Here is a 17,580-nt window from a genome sequence, read left to right as displayed (position 1 = left end):
CGTCTATACAGTGAAAACAGAAAAGATGTGTTCCTGCAAAAAACTAAGACGACCAGGACCTTCTTGTTTCTGCCAGTAATTTTCTTTTCCTTTTGCAGACAATAATCCTAAAAAAAAAAAGACGCAGCTGCTGCTGATAATATTTTGAGTTTGACACCGATGAGTAAGAAACACCTCAAGGACCTCGGGCATTTGCCCCTCTGACCCCTAGCGTGTGCTCTGTGCGCTCCATGTTGGGGCATGTCTTTCCCAGCTTTGACCCAGGACTTTAACACCTGCGATATCACGTGGAGACACCGCAGGAATCCAAAAATTACTTGTTGTGATTCCAGCCTGTCTGCCTCTCAGCTGCACTTGTGAGATATGCAACACACAAAAGTCACCCTGTGGGGAGGATACATCACATAATGTCATAGTAAAGGTATACTGAGGGAATAAGCTAAGACAGACTATTGCATAACATGCACTAGTGTGACGTCTTCCCACAGTTGGTCAAAGTTGAAAGGAACAGCTGTAAAGTATATAACCACAAGGTTGACCAAGAATTGGTTCCAAAGAAAGACTTTGTGTGGATGCTTTGAACCTTTTATTAAATATTAGCTGGTTAAACTGGTTATTTGCCATGTAGTTCATGCTAAATTAGTGTAAAATCAAATTCAGTTGTGAGATGTATTACAAAATCCTGCTGACGCAAACATTTCAAAGTATCAGTGGAACCACAATAATTTATAATAATCAGGGTTGCAGGAGGCAGGTTCCTCCAGTCATGATGAAAAGTAAACACTTTAATTGTTAGATGTGTTTCCGCTGTCAATGTTTTCAATAAGTGCACTAAAGAAGGAAAGCAAATAATTCTGCTTTGTGTGCATTTACGTTAATGACGTGATAAGAGCCACCAGAATAAAACTGATCAGATGGAAATAATAAGTGTTACAATGGCAGAAAAATGTTTGGCATACTTTCACATTTCTGAAGCATTTGTCATGGGAGAGGATTCAACCTTACAAGTTTGAGTCAGAATGTGACTAATGATCCTCATAACCCATCATAAAAACAGCTGTTGATGTCAGAGCCTGAAGGAAACAACGGCAATAATTACTTTAAGAACTTTGACTGGTACAACTCTGTTTATATTGCTATTCAAATATTTCCCATCTATCTGCTTTTTGTTACATGAAAAACCAGTACAATAAGACTTTCTTCTTTATTTGCTGACTACAATAATGACATTGCTAGAGGTCAGCTGGGGTCATTATGAGTTTGCCTTTTTAACAGAAGTAGCAGGTGATGTAGCATTTCTTAAGGAATAATCAGTTCGACTTCCAAACCATCTTAATGAAATGCCTCAATCAGACCATATTTCATATCTTTTATGACAATTTAATAGGCAATCAATATGAACAAGTGCTAATATGAATAATCTCAGAACTGAGATCATTTGCTTTATGTCTTTCATGATGTCAATAGCATGTGCATGTGGAAGCTTCTTTTAGCAAGGGTAGATTAAACCTCGCTAAGTCAAAATTACAGCAAAATAATAGAAAAACCGACCATGACATGATGTACTATTAGGGAGTTTTACAACTTTTATGGGAAAGTTTGATAAGTTATTTTAATATATAAATTATATGGTCTCAAACCATTCAAAAGAAAGATTATGAAAACATATTTTATACTCTCTGATTTGTGGTGCCTGATTTTCTACTTTATTTTGTTGTTTTTCCTGACGAATGCCCAGAATACAATCCTAAATACCCAATGGGTGGAGGAATAGCCACAGAGGCAAACATGATGCAGTTTTAATTGAAGCTTACAATATATTTTATTTTATTGGATATAGATGGTTTTTTGTTGGTCCCCCCTTCACCCAATTAAAAACCCTGAGGTCTTTTATGTGAGCCGCTCCTCCCCCCCTTGCTCTTCATCTTATGAAATTAAAGTTCAAGCATTGAAAGCTACAATTTATGTGATGTATTTAATTATTTATTCATCAAAGCAAAGCAAACAACTGAAGTGTGAATTGACATAAGTACAATAATCAATGTGGACTTTTCCCACACATTTTATGATACACAAGGAAACACTCACCGTCTTAATGTGAGTATGCAAAACAACTGATTCCATTTCAAAGTTTCACTGCACATCTATTAGGAACCAATTCAGTTTATCGTGGTAAGTAACATTTTATGCATTTGTCCTGTTATTGAGGTGGAATAAAGAATTTAGTTCCTACTGAAAAATGAATTAATCACAGCTGAGGACTAATAGCCAGAGTGTAAACATGGATGGGTGGCTATAGAAGAAGTTAATAAGAAAAGCAATTGCAAAGGAAATAAGATGCACATGCGTTGAAATGTATCTTATGTGCAGCGTGATTGAGAAAATTCAGAGCAATTCTGGGCAATGAAACCTCGAGACCAAACTGATTGTCCCTCCAAGTGTATTTTGCAAACTTGTGTCACTTCTGATTTACGCAGAGGCGATGACCTTTTACCCCCACTGTGACCAGGAGACACCTTTCATCAGGAATGCTGTAAAGAACCTAATATGACGGGGGGTGGAATCACATGCAGAGTCAGCACAATTATGAGAGATTAGGGTGCTGTGCAGGATGCAGTGGCAGGTAGCAGGGCAGGGATGTATACCCCACCCTGTGTTGGGAACGCATGCCTTCTAATTAGAGACGCGTTTCCTTCAAAGGCTCCGAGCCGCTCTCTCATGACTTAACGTAATTATCTCAGAGAAATAAGAGAGCTGGGTTTTCATTTGAAATTGTGATTGAATATGTGAACCCAACGTAAACATGGTGAATTATTATCCCCCTCAATATTATGGCAAAAATGATGAAGTATTAGTCATTATATTTTCAAGATATATTGTTCTTAAACAAGCAAATATTTTTAATAGTGCCTTACACTCACGTGGTCTGACTTGTTCTGAATCTTTCCAGTTACATCAAGAAACTGTAACTTTCTTTTTGTAAACGATAGACCAATAGAAAATACATAATCTAATGTATTTAAAAGTGTGAGGTGCATACATCTTTGGTCCCCTTTACTAAAAACAACTAAATAGAGATCTTATGCAACAAATTCCTTTCACTTAATTTAATCATGGTGGTGGCAGAATCATTCTGTGGGAATAATTTTAATCAGCAGGGAAAGGAGATCTTGTCAGAGTTGATGGGAGGATGGATAGAGCACGAAAACACTTTAAATGCAGCTAGACACTTCAGACTGGAACGGAGGTTGACATTCAAGCAGGACAACTTCAGTTGTATTGCAGGTAAAGGTGGTTCAACAAAGTACTGAATCAGAAGCTAACAGCAAATGTCTCACTTTCAGATATATGAATCCCATTTGTAAACTCTGCATCCTTTTCCTTGTATTCCACACTACTTTGCATTGGTGCATCAACACTGAGTAAATATGGCAGGAAATCATGCCAAACATACACAAGCAAGTAGCTTTTCCCCCCACAAAAAATAATCCTTTCAGACTATCGAACCATTTTGTCCAGATGAAAAATAAAATCAAGTTCTGCCTTTGAGCAAAATGATGTTTTTACTTTTATTTTTGAGGTTTAAGTAAAAAGATTAGAAAAAAAAGAAATGATGGTGTAAACAAATAAAGAAAACGAGACTAAAGTTTTGGACCACAAAGTGAAGAATGTGTGAGAAAACCTCACACCAAGAAAACCAAAAACCTCCTCCGGTTGTGCTCTGCAGAGCCTTCATGTTTACAGTTTCACTTGTTTCAGCTTATTGGGGAGCAACATGGTGCCTCCATAATAACAGTCCTCAAATAACAGGATTTAAGTTTTAAATGAAGACCAAAAAAAAGTTACTGTGCCCAAAAGCAATTAAAGTAATTTATTTCAAGGGAGATATTGGCCATGAAAATGTTGCTCAAAGAGACTGTTTTTGTTTTCCTCCCTCTATATTTGTGTGGTTTCTCTGCTTTTCTGCTTTTCTTTGTAAAGTGTAAAAGCAGACTTCCACCTTTAACCAGCTGTTTTTTAGCTAAAGCCTGTTAAAGCCATCATGAAGCAAACCTGGAAATTATCATCTGCATAAGGCTTTTTGCTCATCATGCTGCGGACATTTACAATCCTATTACAAGGCATTAACGACTTTATAGCTAAATTATGAGCATATAAAAAATGTGGTAGTAATAGAAACCTGATGTTCAGCAGTATTTGACCTGTCGGAGAAGGATGAACACACCAGCCATGGATGACAAATTACAGCAGCTGGGTTTTCTTACTACCTCAGAATGTCATGGTTTTACTGTCCTTCAGGCTTGCACTAAATAAAATAACAGATTTTCATGTGAGTTATGAGCCTGGTGTTGCAACTGCTTACAATATTTACTTTTGATGAGTAACTGATTGAGATGACGGAACAAAATAAGGATTGATATTCCAGGAAACTTTGACCAAGTGACACCTGTAAAAACCTCAAAAGCTGTGAAACAATGACTAAAACCATCATCTTACAAGTTTAGTTCGGCTTGCAGAAGTATTCATATCACACTTTCCTTCCCCTATTTTATTATGTTCTAAAGTCACTAATGTATTTTATTGAGATTAAATATAAATATAGATTTTATGTACAGTATATATAATTTTTTACAAGTAAAAAAAAACCATTTGGTATTTGTGTACGGTTCCATTTTACTCTCATACGGTTTCATGAAATCCATTACAATCAATTACCTGTAAAGGTTTTATAATGAGTTAGCAGACTTGTAGTAATATGTATAAATGAATGGGCAATCATTAAAGAAAAACCAAAGAAACTGCAAACGGATTGAGACCATGGCAGGATACCCAAATGTACTGCCACGTCTACAATGAGCTCAAATGTGTTAATGTCTCCAACTGACCCAAAGTCCAGACACTAAGACAACAAAGAATCTCTCTCAATGCTTAAAAGAAACTCTTTAGAAATGTTCTCTGTCCAAACTGAATGAGCTTGTGCCATTTTCAAAAGATGAATTGCAAAATGTTTGGAAAGAGAAGACTCTAGTTTCAGGTTTATGAGCTAATAATCTAATGAAGAATCCTCACTAACTGAACCTGAAACTATTTGAAGATGCAACTTAAAAAGCTGACTTTGAAATAAGTCTTAGCTGAAGTCCTTCATGCAAACTTGTCTCCATCTCATTCATTCAATGCAAGAAAGAGAATGCAAGGAAGTCAGGAACTTTATGGGAATGATTTGTTCTTGGACCCCTTTTTATAACAGCCAAAAAAGTAGATTATTTATGTCGATTAAAGTGTAAAGTTGCAGAACTAAGTTTTTTATTCACTCTTTAAATTAAGATTATTTTGATTTAAGTCTATGAATATCAAAGGTTATGTACAAATAAATTCAGTCCAGTTCTTTTGACTCATCCAACTTTCCAACCAGCACTAAAGAGAACAAAGACAAAGATAAAAATGCAACAAGTTATTAAAGTCAAACCTGAAAAGCACAAGTCATTTATTATATAGGAAATTATGAACAAGATCGACTTTGGTATTATTCCTATTTCTATTTTTCAGGTGAATGTAGTCTATGTTTGCTTTCTTTGAGAGACTTGCATGTGAAAATAAACATCTGGAATAAGAATTTGCATTAAAAGGCAGAGGGTGTGCTTGCTTTGTCTGCTCAAGTCACTTACACACCAGATTAAGATCATCCTACAGCACCCAGAACCTCCAAGACCTGTTTGAACATGGCTGGATTTCAGAACATTGAAAAACCACCTTCAGTGTAAAGACCAAATTGACATTGCTGTGGAATTTAACACGTAATTCCCCACAGACTATTGGTCAGCACATTAAAGATCAAACTACATTCTGACCCAACCCTTGCATGATTCTCTTGGATCACTTCAGGATGTAACCAAGAAGCTGAGCAAACCAAACCAAACCACACTGCTCTGAAACAAACAATATGTCAGCAAAAGGATGTTTAATAGACTTTGTGATAATCTGCAAATGTTCACTAAATAAAAGATTCTTTCTCATCTACCTTCAGCTACAGTGTAGAGGAAAAAAACAACACTGTCTCTTAAAAAATCTTATCAGTATGAGAGGGAAAAAAATAAGTTTCTGTAAAGAGCTTTGCCCAACACAGGGTTTGCAATGTTTCTGTGCTCTGCGTGAATATCTTGGCAGGTGCTTTCAAAAGCAGTGGGTGCACCAACATAAACAGTGCCTTGGTGACAGATCATTCTGCATTTCTGTTACACACTTACTGGCCACTTTTTTAGGTACACCTCTTCAACTGGTTAAGCAATAAAAGCAAATGAGCGAAACACATGGCATTAACTCATTTAGATATTTTGAAGTTCAAAAAGATCACTACAATAAGGGATAAAAGGATCTAAATTACCTAAGTGAATGTGGCAGGATTTTCAGTGCCAGATGGGCTAATGTAGATAAAAAAAATTTTAAAAACTGTGCGTTACGGGAATTCACAAACACTTTGCGCACTTAGAGAATGGTACAGAGTAGTTTGGTGTAGAAAAGGCGTTGATGTCAGGGGAGAATGGGTAGAGTGATTTAATATGATAGAAATGAAACAATTGTTCAAATATCCACTCAAGATATGTGTAATAAAAGGCCTGAATGCATTGCCAATTGAACCTTGAAGCAGATTGGCTACTGTGGCAGAATATTAACCAATTGAAAAAACAGATGGCCCAATTTCAGGTGCAACATTGAGATGACAGGGTCAACTATTCATGTATCCATGAAAGCATGGATACATCCTGCCTCAGGCTGCTGGTAACCATCTAGTTTGAGAATCTCACAAACATCTGATGGTTAATGTTTCCCTCAACTAATCGTAAGTAGCTCCCCTCTTTAAAGCAAGTTATAAAACTCTCAAATTTTACATTTTTTAAAAATAGTTGCAAAATTATCAAAGTTAGTGTGTAGCTAATGCTAAGCTAATCTTGAACTCTATGACCAAAGATGGTTTATCCTCAAAAAATCTCCATGAATTATGGGATTTATTGTGTGAAATAAAAAAGTCAGACTCTGTGCTACAGAGTTAAGGCACAATAACTGAAAAAAACAAAAAAGTAATTATTGTCTTATGCATCATTGCAGCGCATTGCTGGAAGAAAGCAAAACACATGAGAGTTTCAGACAACTATTGTGTGCAGGAGACTAATTAACCCCTTTGACTGGTGTAAACACACCCCAGCTGTTATGCATGAACATGGACTAACCACATCAAATGGGCTGTGATGGGATATTACTACATGCAACTGGGGCGGAATGCTTCAGAGAACGCCTTAAGAGCTTAAGTGATGAGTGAATGTTTGACTGCAAACATTCGTGCTCAGCCACTGCGGCTTCAGGTTTTACTTAACCATGACAGCAGATGAACAAGGAGGGACTGACAGTTGTGTAAAGCACAGAGACCGCAACTGGAATAAACTGGCATCAGGGGACGATGAGCATGCTAACATCTGTACGTCTGCCAAAGTGATTGAGCCGCAGAACTTCAGAAAGTAAAAGTAGCAGTAAAATTAGATGTCTATGACCGCAAAATTGATCTTCATAAATACTGGACCACAAATTCGATCCAGGACAAAGACATATAAAAACAAACAGTTATCTATCAAAGAGGTCTGGCTTTAGCCATTTTACACTCGACCTGCTTCTTTTAGCCTCATCCTAATAACTCTTTACTATGACCTGTATTTGGCACATGCAGAGCCAAAAAAAGCAGCAGCTGTGGTTTATTTTTACGAAGACTGAACTCTTGTCACAAGTGTTGCCGCTCCGCTAGCATAGTCTGGGCCTAATTAGAGGGCAATAAAAGGTCCCAGTACAGAAAGGATCAAGGTGCGGGGGTTCTTTTGCACTGATCTACATTAAGGGCACCATCATTGATATATCAGACTGTAGAAGAACTATGTTAGACCCACATTTGCAGGAAGGCCGGGAGTCATGATGGCTGCGTGGATATCACTCAAAACGCAGATTGGAATCAAAGTAATGGACCTTACATTACTTTACAAAGAGCTGCTGATTTAACATCAAAAACCAGGAAACTGAGTCCCAGATTTCAGCACTACACCAACTTTCTGTTTTCCTATCCATACAATCCCAGGAAAAACTAAGTGCAGGTTTGCTGCTTTTATAGCTTTTAAGAGGTAAAGTAGCTGCCAGTAGATGCAAAATGATTGTTTGTGATTAAATTAATCTGGAAAGATGACTACCTCTAATAAAATAGAAATTTTGGGAGTTTAATGGTTTGGATAGTCATGGTCCTGTGTGTTTCCACAATGTTAACCCATTGTCAACAAGAAGAGACATCAGCAAATATCTTAGAAGCAACTCTTCCCAGTCTTTTAAGCATGTAATCCTTAAAAGAAAATGGCAAAAACTGGAGCTACAGCACATTTTCACAATGAGAACAGGGACATTTCCCCTCTTTGTGGAACCTTTTAAATGACCATCTACCAGACAAAACGTCCCCATCTAAAAGAAGGCAATAAACAGATTCCTACACCAGAATAGATGAGAAACAAAAGAATCGAAGATTTGCAATAACCCAGTTAAAGTCCAGTACTTGAATGCTGATTTGAATGCTGTGGTTAGTCACCCTTGAAAGAACTGTGCAGAGATGAATGTATGGAAACCACAATAAACTGAATGGACAAAAGTTCCTCCACAACAACTTGAGAGACTTAAAGAAAAATACCATTTAAAGTTATTGCTGTTCTATAAATTGCTTTGCAAGCGGCTGAATCATAAAGTACAATGATGTACTTAGTTTCTTCCAGCACTATTGCAAGTCAGAAACGTTTTTGTACAAGTGAGGAAAGATGCAGTTGTGTGTTTTGGTGTAAACATTTTGCAACTGTTGAGATTAATTTGATGAGGATAATACTATACTATACTATACTATACTATACTATACTATACTATACTATACTATACTATACTATACTATACTATACTATACTATACTATACTATACTAAATGCATTCACAATTACGAGCAAAGTGAAAGATGCATCACACAATAATTGTAATTGTAACACATTGAATCTTTTTCTACTTGTTTCAATTGACGGCCCCAAGACTTTAGTACACTATATAGTGTTTAACAGTTGTAATCAGGAAAGTTAACCATCAGAGCTAGGGGTTGCAAAAAAAAAAAGGGCTAAAATTTAGGTCCATGAACGGCAGCATTTTGCATCCACTTTTATCATTCTGTACTGAAAATACATTGTGTGTGAAGAAAATGCTCTTAAAGATGATCAAAATCTTATGGTGAGATCAGTAGTGTGTGTTTCCACAAATCCTCTGCTTACTATTAAGTCTTTCATTTAAGCTATGTATTACCAGGAGGGGGAGAGGAATCACAGCTGATAAAGTTGGTGAATTAGGACGACAGAGTTCATAGTCAGCTTATAGCATTTCAACAAAAAGAGTCTTTACGTTCCTCCAATACTGTGATGCTCCACTGTCTACTTTGAGGCTGATCTGCATATTTCTGCTTTAAAAAAAGAAAGAAAGTTGACACTACAAGGAATTTCCTGTCATGTGGAGTTATCTGAAAAACAGCAAAATCTTCCACTGTTTAACTTCAGCTGTGTAAGCTCAACAATGGAGTTGCTGATAAAATGCTTGTTTTTCTGGTGGGGAAGCCAACTGCTGATGGGAAGATTCCTTTCAACACCTAAACAATCCAGTAGCTGCAAAGGATCATGATTCCAGATGATGATTCCAGATGCAGATAATGTCTGCTGATCACTCTGAATGCTTGTCTAAAAAGTTTTCATGAGGCCCAAGAATGCTAACTTCTTTTTGCAATCCTTTGAGTTAATATTAAAAAGTAAACAGTCTTGCAAAGGTGTTCATACCCACAAACATGTGAATAATCACAAGCTTCAATAAAAATTACATATATTTTATGTGAGACCAACGTAATTGCTAAATGGAAGAAACAAAAAAAATCTTACATTGTTTTTACATGTTTTAATTTTTACTAATAATAGTCAGAAAGTGGGTGATCTATTCAGTCTATCAGAGTCAATAATAGAATTACTTTTGTAGGAAACTGTATATGAACATATGAATATGAGACTGAACACAGAAATCTCATTCCCCTTTTCAAAGACGTTTAAACTTAGACTGCATAGATAACACCTTTTAGTATTAACTTTCAAGTTTGACCACAAGTTTTCAATCGGATAGTAATCTGGACTTTCACTGGGCCTTTCCAAAGTTGCAGGAAAGCAGCTCTTGAGCATCAGAGATTATTATAGGTCTAGCAGCATGCTTTCATCCCTTCCTGATGCAAAGCAGGCTGCCATCTCTAGACTCTAAAATAGAAAGCTTTTTCGTCATCACACACATCAGATCTCATGACAATTGAAGCACAATCTTTTAACAATTGCCTTTGCCATTTCTATTAGTTCTCACCAACTCTTTCTCCCTACTAAAAGGAAAGCATGAACAACTTAATTTTTATACTTACTATATTTCCTGAATTGTTTTTAGAAAACTTCAAATGTGATATCTTATGGCTCGCTTTCAAAAACGACTTTCTTTTTGCCACCCTATTATAAAGAGCTGACTAGTGGAATGAATCAATAGTTCTCTCAACAGATTCTCCCAATTGAGCTGTGGATGTCTGCAGCTCCTCCAGGATTATCAACAAGCTCTTGAATGCTTCTCTGGCTAAAGCTCTTAATGCCAATCTGTCACATCAGCTCATCATATCATGGTTTGTTGGATGTGAAGCTGTCCCTTGCACTTTCCATTGTGGACATTGGATAACCAGAGCGATCTAAAGTTCTAAGAATTCTGCTTCTCTGCAACTTTGAGTTGGTCTGTCACAAAACACTCTGAAATGTGTGGTTGTAAATTACAAAATGAAGAGGTAGCATGAGCTCTTAATATGAATGTCTACTTACCATATTGACAGCTTGGCCCATTGAATCCTGCAGGACATTCGCAGAGTTGGTTAGATCCTTCCCGACACTGGCCCCCATTGAAGCAGACTCCATAGCTACACATCGCTGTGTGAGCACGTGTGGACAGACGAGGTGCAAGAGGAGAGGAGAGAGAAATGTTTGAGTGAAGCGAAGACACCTGGCTGTTTTCATGATACGTTGACATCTGTGCCTTCAAACGCGGACCGCTTTCTAACAGAGACTTATCAGCCAGTTAATTCCTGTCTTAGAAGAAACCTGGACTCTTTTCTGTTCACACTAACCAATGTAGAAAGAATTCATCTCTTGGCTTTTAGGGTAAAACAGACGTCTGCCACACGAAGAGGCTTGTTAACATTTAAAACGATCAGATTTAGACATGATTGACTGTAACAGCTTAAAACCTGTTTACAGTTGCTGTCTTATTTATTCAACCAAGGTCAAAAACATGCATACATTGTCAAAATATATATAAATAAATGGCCTTTAAAAAACAATAAATCTGTAGTTAAGATTAAGCTGGGTTTATTCATTTTATACATGGCCCACAAATTGTCAATATGTAAAATTATACATGAATCGTTGTCTTGTTAAAACATCTACCTACGCCCAGGTATCGAATATTTGATCCAAGCTGTCACTTTCAGATAAAAGGAAATTGGTTAGATGTTCATGGACAGCCTAGAAAACCTCCAAGGTTCAAGCCTGTCATGAACTGTGCTCAGTTGGGTTTTACATAACCAAAGACTGCATGGGTGGGAGAGTAGCACCTGCTCTAAAACTGACATTTAAGCACCTCTGAAATTTTCAGCTGCCCACATTGACAAGCAAAATGCCTTCTGGAGAAAAGCTTTATGCCTCTGATTTGGTTGGAATGGCAAGAAGCATGTTTTGAGGAAGCAAAGTGATCCTCCCTACCATGGAGGTAGCATGATGGTGGTAGAATCATGTTGAGGGTGTGTTTCACTGCCAGAGGTGCTGGTGAACTGCATAATGTGGGTAGAATAATGTGGAATGATCTGAAATGCACACAAGAACTGACTCTAGAATGGATAAACCAGAAACTAAGCCTCTGGCGTGGCCCGGACTTCAACCTTATTGATTTATGTCTTTAAAAAATTATGGACTTCGTTTAAAAACAGTCTGTCCAAAGAAACCAGCCAATTTGAAGGAAGTCCAGCATTTTCTGATGATTGGTCAAATAAAAAGCCAGAATTATGTCTGAAGCTAGTTTATGTCTACAAAAAGTGTTTGGATTGTCTGCAACTTCAGGGTGATTCAGACAAATATTAGCTCAGGCATCTGCATATATTTGAGAATATATGCATAATTTTGACTTGGATCTAAAAACTTCTCAGTAGTTTCAAACTTTCTTGTTTTTAAAAATAATTAAAGACATTGTATTATAATTCCGCCGGGAAAATAAGAATGGTTCAAATAAATCCCCAAATGCCTAAATTATTACCACATTCTTGTCGTTTGTTACAAATCAGTGTAATCAGTCCTCACCACAATGACTGATTAACTACAACCGTGACTGAGTGAATTACATGGTAAAAATCTTACTGCTGCAGGGTAGGTACAGCTCAACCGTCCGTCTCATGGAACAAGGGAACCTGTCTCCATAAATCTCCAAGGGTTGTCCATGTTGGTTTAAATGGGAAATTTAAAGAATCTAAGGCAGATCAAAGCTGAGAGGCTCTATGTGAATTTTCCTCAGGGGTGTTATACTTTCCCATTTCATAAATCTTTATAACTCCATTAGACATGACAGCCTGTTTGCATAATACATTTGTTCTTGAGTCTGCCTCCATAGATAGGGAGGATTTATGTTGCATCTCTTCCATCCCATCCTTGCTATTCCCACCTGTGAACATTTATTGGAAAGAAGTGGCAAAGTCAATTTATTTATTGGGAGTGAGGATGGAAATCTGTTCTTTGATGATACTTAGAGAGTTGGTAGAAAGTCACCTTAAATAACCCTCATCTGCCAGATGTATTTCTGTTCATGATCTCTAATCAGATGCAGGATGGGTAATCATTTTACTGGGCACTGCCTGTTCTAATCCCATTTTACTGGCCTTGTATGGTCTGAGGGAAGGCATCAGATTTCTAAGTTCTCTTTGAATAAACTCAGTGAGATTAGTTTGCGCTTTGTTTTTCACACAGACAGAATAAAAACTCATTATTTAATCAATGCTGTCTCATGCCCTCAGGCAACATCCTGATTGCAGAAGACTCAATGTTTCCACTGATCTGTCCAAATGTGGAACAAGCATCTACAGAAAAAGTTACATGAAATGGACCCAATGAGACTAATTTTTTATTGCCAATTGAGCGGAATTTCAAATACGATCAGGTCACATTGAAAACTGATAAACACAGCTGCATCCAAAGGGAGGTCAAATTGGGGTTACTGATTATCTCTGAGTGGCACAAAGGCTTACAGCTACAACAGAATTTAAGCTTTCAAGTTTTGTTTTACTAGTCTCTAAAAGAAAATACAGAAGCAAGATAGATAAACACCTTATGCTACAGATTTTTGTAGTTTCGTTTGTTTTTGCAGTCAATGTTGCTGAGGATGCATGGATTAATAATTCCCATTTTGAGTTGCACAACCATCTCAAACAAGTTAAAACATATTATTAGCTAAATTATTTTACTTCAAATAACCTCCTGAATGCCTATCTGGCAATTTAGACCATCCAGCAGCCAGACTATGAACTATACACATTTTGCTGCTTGGCTATACTGCATGGTTAGGGTTGTTGTGCAGATGGAAAATTAACCTTCATCAAAGACTCAAGCACTCTACAGCCTTCAACATGTGTTTTTCTTTCTAGGATTGTCCGATATTTAGCTCTGTCAATCAACTCTGTCCAACAAGTCAGCATGATGCTACATACAAAATTTTGCATCAGGAAGGAAAATTCAATTTCGGTCTTATCTGAGACCGAAACTGAATTCTTCTACATGTTATGTCCCCCACAAGGCCTGTAAGGGATTTCTCTTCCATTGGAAAATTATGAGCCACTGTGTGCAAGTCTATTTTATTAGGAATAAGTTCCTAATTAAATCCATAAAGGTTTTGGTAAAATGTGAAAAAGTTCAACATTTCATATTATTGCACGGCTCTCAACCTTAAATCCAAACAATATTGATTTGTTTTTAGTGTCTTTAACAGTCATTTTAAAACCCAATTTCAAATAAAATTCCACAATAAAATGTATTTTTGTCACATTTGTTAACATAAACTTGATTCCATCGGGAACAACAACTTAACTACATTGCAAATCCACCCCTGATCATTTCTATTCCTCCAGGACTAAGCAGCTATACAAAGCAACTAATATATCAGTTTAGTTTTCCACTGATTATATAATGGGGGGAATATTAATAGGGTGAAAGTAATTGATGATAGACAAGACGAAATAAGAGTCCCTGAGCGGTCAGGTTAACTTACGCAGTTTCAATATGATCCAAATATTTTAGAACAATGCTACACCCAGCTGTGAGAGATCAAACTAATGAGACATTCCTAAAAAGCTTTAAGTGAAAAAAAATATGCAGCTCCACAGTAAAAGGTCAGAAGTCTCTCAGAGTCACTGCAGGCAGCATGACAAAGCGACAACCAGGGGAATGAGAGTTTCCCCACTCAAGATACAAGAGATTGTTGGCAGCTAACCAGGGCATTTTTTGCAACCCCCCCCCTCTCTCTCTCTCTCAAGCCCCATCTGGTGCCTAATCTTCACTGAAACAAATCCTTAATGTGGGATGCAGCATACCATAAAACCCACTCTCGTCTGTTCCCGTGGACACTGTGTTACAAAGACACCTCCTTTGAGAGGATTAGCAGCATCCACAAAAGGAAGAGAAACAGTGGAGCAGAGGTCATTCGCTCAACGCCTCACAAGTGTGACCTTACAAGAGAACACATTTAAGACAGTTCACAGGTACAAAGACCTGCAGGAAGGGCTCAGCTTGGTGCCTCTTTGGTACCTAGCCATTTTCAGTTATGGATGAATGTAGTCGTCTTCTAAATGTGATCAATATTCTATTGATAAAAGAAAATTAACCTAGACATAACAGCCATCTTTTGAATACAAACAGCCTTCTTTGCCTTCATTACCTCAATAAAACAACATTCATTTATCCACAACTGGAACTAGCTAACAATGTCCTTATGCTTTGGGCCACACACTTTCTTTACAGATTACTGAATCAGTTTTATTTGACAGACAGGCTCCTCCCGCTGATAATACTTCTGAGTGGATTCCAAGATGCCCTAAAACATCACATTTGACAGCGGCTTAGCTGTGAGAAATGGAGACAAATTCACTACAAATTACTCATTATAGCACGTGAAATATTGAGTAATGTATGTTGCATGCTGTCCTATTTAGGGTCTAGCGTGATTGGTCAGTTTCTCTGATTATATGCAAGTTGTTTGTCATCAATTATGCACCATGTAGTCCATATGTGCATGGAGAGAGACAAAAAGACCACCCATGGATACAGAGAGGACCACTTCCTCTTTTTCTGGCTCCTGGGCCCATTTCATATGTAGCTACCTTTGCCAGTCTTATCACAAAAGGTTGGTTCCTTTTCAGTGGTTAACGAGGACGACGAAACTGGAGAAGCCATTGTCTGCGCCCCTATGCCCCCGTCACAAAGCTTATTGTTTCATTCAATCAGCGTGACTGCTTGCTTTCAGTCCCCTGGCCATCCTCACCCATTCCTCGACTACTTGCTAAGAAAAAAAAAAGGTTTAACTGGCTGATTGATTGGCCCTTAAATTGTCTAAGTGGAGGAAGTCTCTATCACAAAGTCAAGGGCCCTTAACCTGGAGAAAAACAAGACATTGAGCAAATTGGAGTCCTTTCAAAAACACACAAAGGACACCTCTATTGTAACTTCCAACATTGCATTCTGACTCCCCATACCACACACTGGACTTTGTGTTTAAAAAAAAAGAATTAAAAGATGGGATGTGCAATTTTAAAACTTCAGTATCACTTTGAGCATTGAATCTAATATCAGAACCTGGCAAATAATCTAGAGGTATTTGCAAACAGCTCCAGAACTCTGAACACATGGGAAAAAAACTTTTGTGGTGAAATGATAGAGGCCTGAAACTACAAGATGGAGGAGAAGGACAAATTAAATCAATGAAGCAAGAAAAACAGATGTTTGCTATATGCTAGATGTTTGTATATCCCTTCTTTAAATGTGCGACTAATTAAGCTGGTTTCCAAAATGCCCAGCCTCACAACAACTGAGACCACAGACTGCAAGACGACATTGGCTTCTTTGCAACTTGTGGATTTAACATAAAATAATAATAAAAAACTATTTATATATATGCTGCCTTGCACAAGAATTCATATTGCCTGAACTTCACATCGCATCATAATAAAACACTTCAAAGTGTACATTGGGATTTTATGTGACTGGCCAGAAAAGATTTATGGACTGATAGGAAAATGACACACGTAGGATTTTTCCACATGAAATTCTGATAAATATGGTGCACATTTCTATTTACCCCTCTTTACTTCAACACCACTTAACAAAATCGGGTGGCAGCAACTGGCTTTAAAAGTCAAATAAATAGTAAATGGAGTCCATCTGTACACGCTTTAACCTTCCTGCAAATCTGTGCTATGAAGGCTTCAGAGGCTTTCTGGAGATCAACTGTTCACTTAAACTGATAGGCTGGGCAAGGAGACCATTAAATACAGAAGTGGCCAAGAGGCCCACAGTAACTCTGGAGGAGCTGCTGCGATCCACAGCTCAGGTGGGAGAATCTCCTGATATAAAACCGTTTTGCTGGTACCCCAAAACTACTGTTGAGCAGCAAAAAGAAAAGCATTAATTTTTAAAAAGGCATGACAAGTTTTGGTTCCACTTCGTCATACGTCGTATAGAGCAGACAGACATGTGGAAGACGGTGCTCTGATCAGATGAGATACTGATACAGAAAACTACATGTCACCATGAACGCACAATTCAAACAGTAAGAGGTGGATGATGTTGTGAGGACGGTTCTCTTTAATTAAAAGTTAATCTTCATAGATGTTCCAATCTGATGGACAGAGAAAAGTTTTTCAAAGAAGAATAGATGTACTGACATCTGTAGATGTGCAAACTGTGAATTACTTTCACTTCACAATAATGCAAAACTTCATGTTGGTTTATCACACAAAAATTCAAAAACATTCATTAACCTTTGTGAGAGTAATATCATTAAATATAAGAAAAAAGTGACCTGAGAGGGTTGATGATCACACCTCTATTTCTCCCTAAATAAGCAGTCCTCATCATCTTAATTACCTTAACCCTATTATTTTGGTAACACACACCCACATACATAAATCAATGAAAGGCAACAGAGAAAACAAAAAAGCTCTTAAAGTACCAGACTTTTAATCACTGTGTCAACAAAAAGCATCCCATTCCTCCCATTTGGGAGTTTACAGAGGATTTGCTAAAGCTGTACATTTTGCGAAATGGATTTTCCTCCTTTTGGATCCTGGAGGTCCTGCTGAAAAACACCCACACTGATTGCATTGTGCTGACTGCTGAACAGTACGGATAGCACGTAGCAAAGTGTGCAGGAGTGGGAGGC

General features: G+C 37.5%; 1 protein-coding gene across 1 annotated transcript in view; it reads right to left on the bottom strand.

The window, feature by feature from the left end:
* The window catches only part of megf6 (multiple EGF like domains 6), a 64,479-nt gene that overhangs the window by 39,033 nt on the left and 7,866 nt on the right, over positions 1–17,580 (bottom strand). The window contains exon 4 of the mRNA XM_014475938.2: positions 10,935–11,039. Coding sequence (XP_014331424.1) covers positions 10,935–11,039 — 105 coding nt within the window. The remainder of the gene's footprint in view (positions 1–10,934; positions 11,040–17,580) is intronic.

This window comes from Xiphophorus maculatus, chromosome 20 (genome assembly GCF_002775205.1).
Source record: "Xiphophorus maculatus strain JP 163 A chromosome 20, X_maculatus-5.0-male, whole genome shotgun sequence".
Classification (NCBI taxonomy): Eukaryota; Metazoa; Chordata; class Actinopteri; order Cyprinodontiformes; family Poeciliidae; genus Xiphophorus; species Xiphophorus maculatus.
The sequence above is the reverse complement of the archived record's forward strand: the minus strand, read 5'-3'. Positions and strand labels throughout refer to the sequence as shown.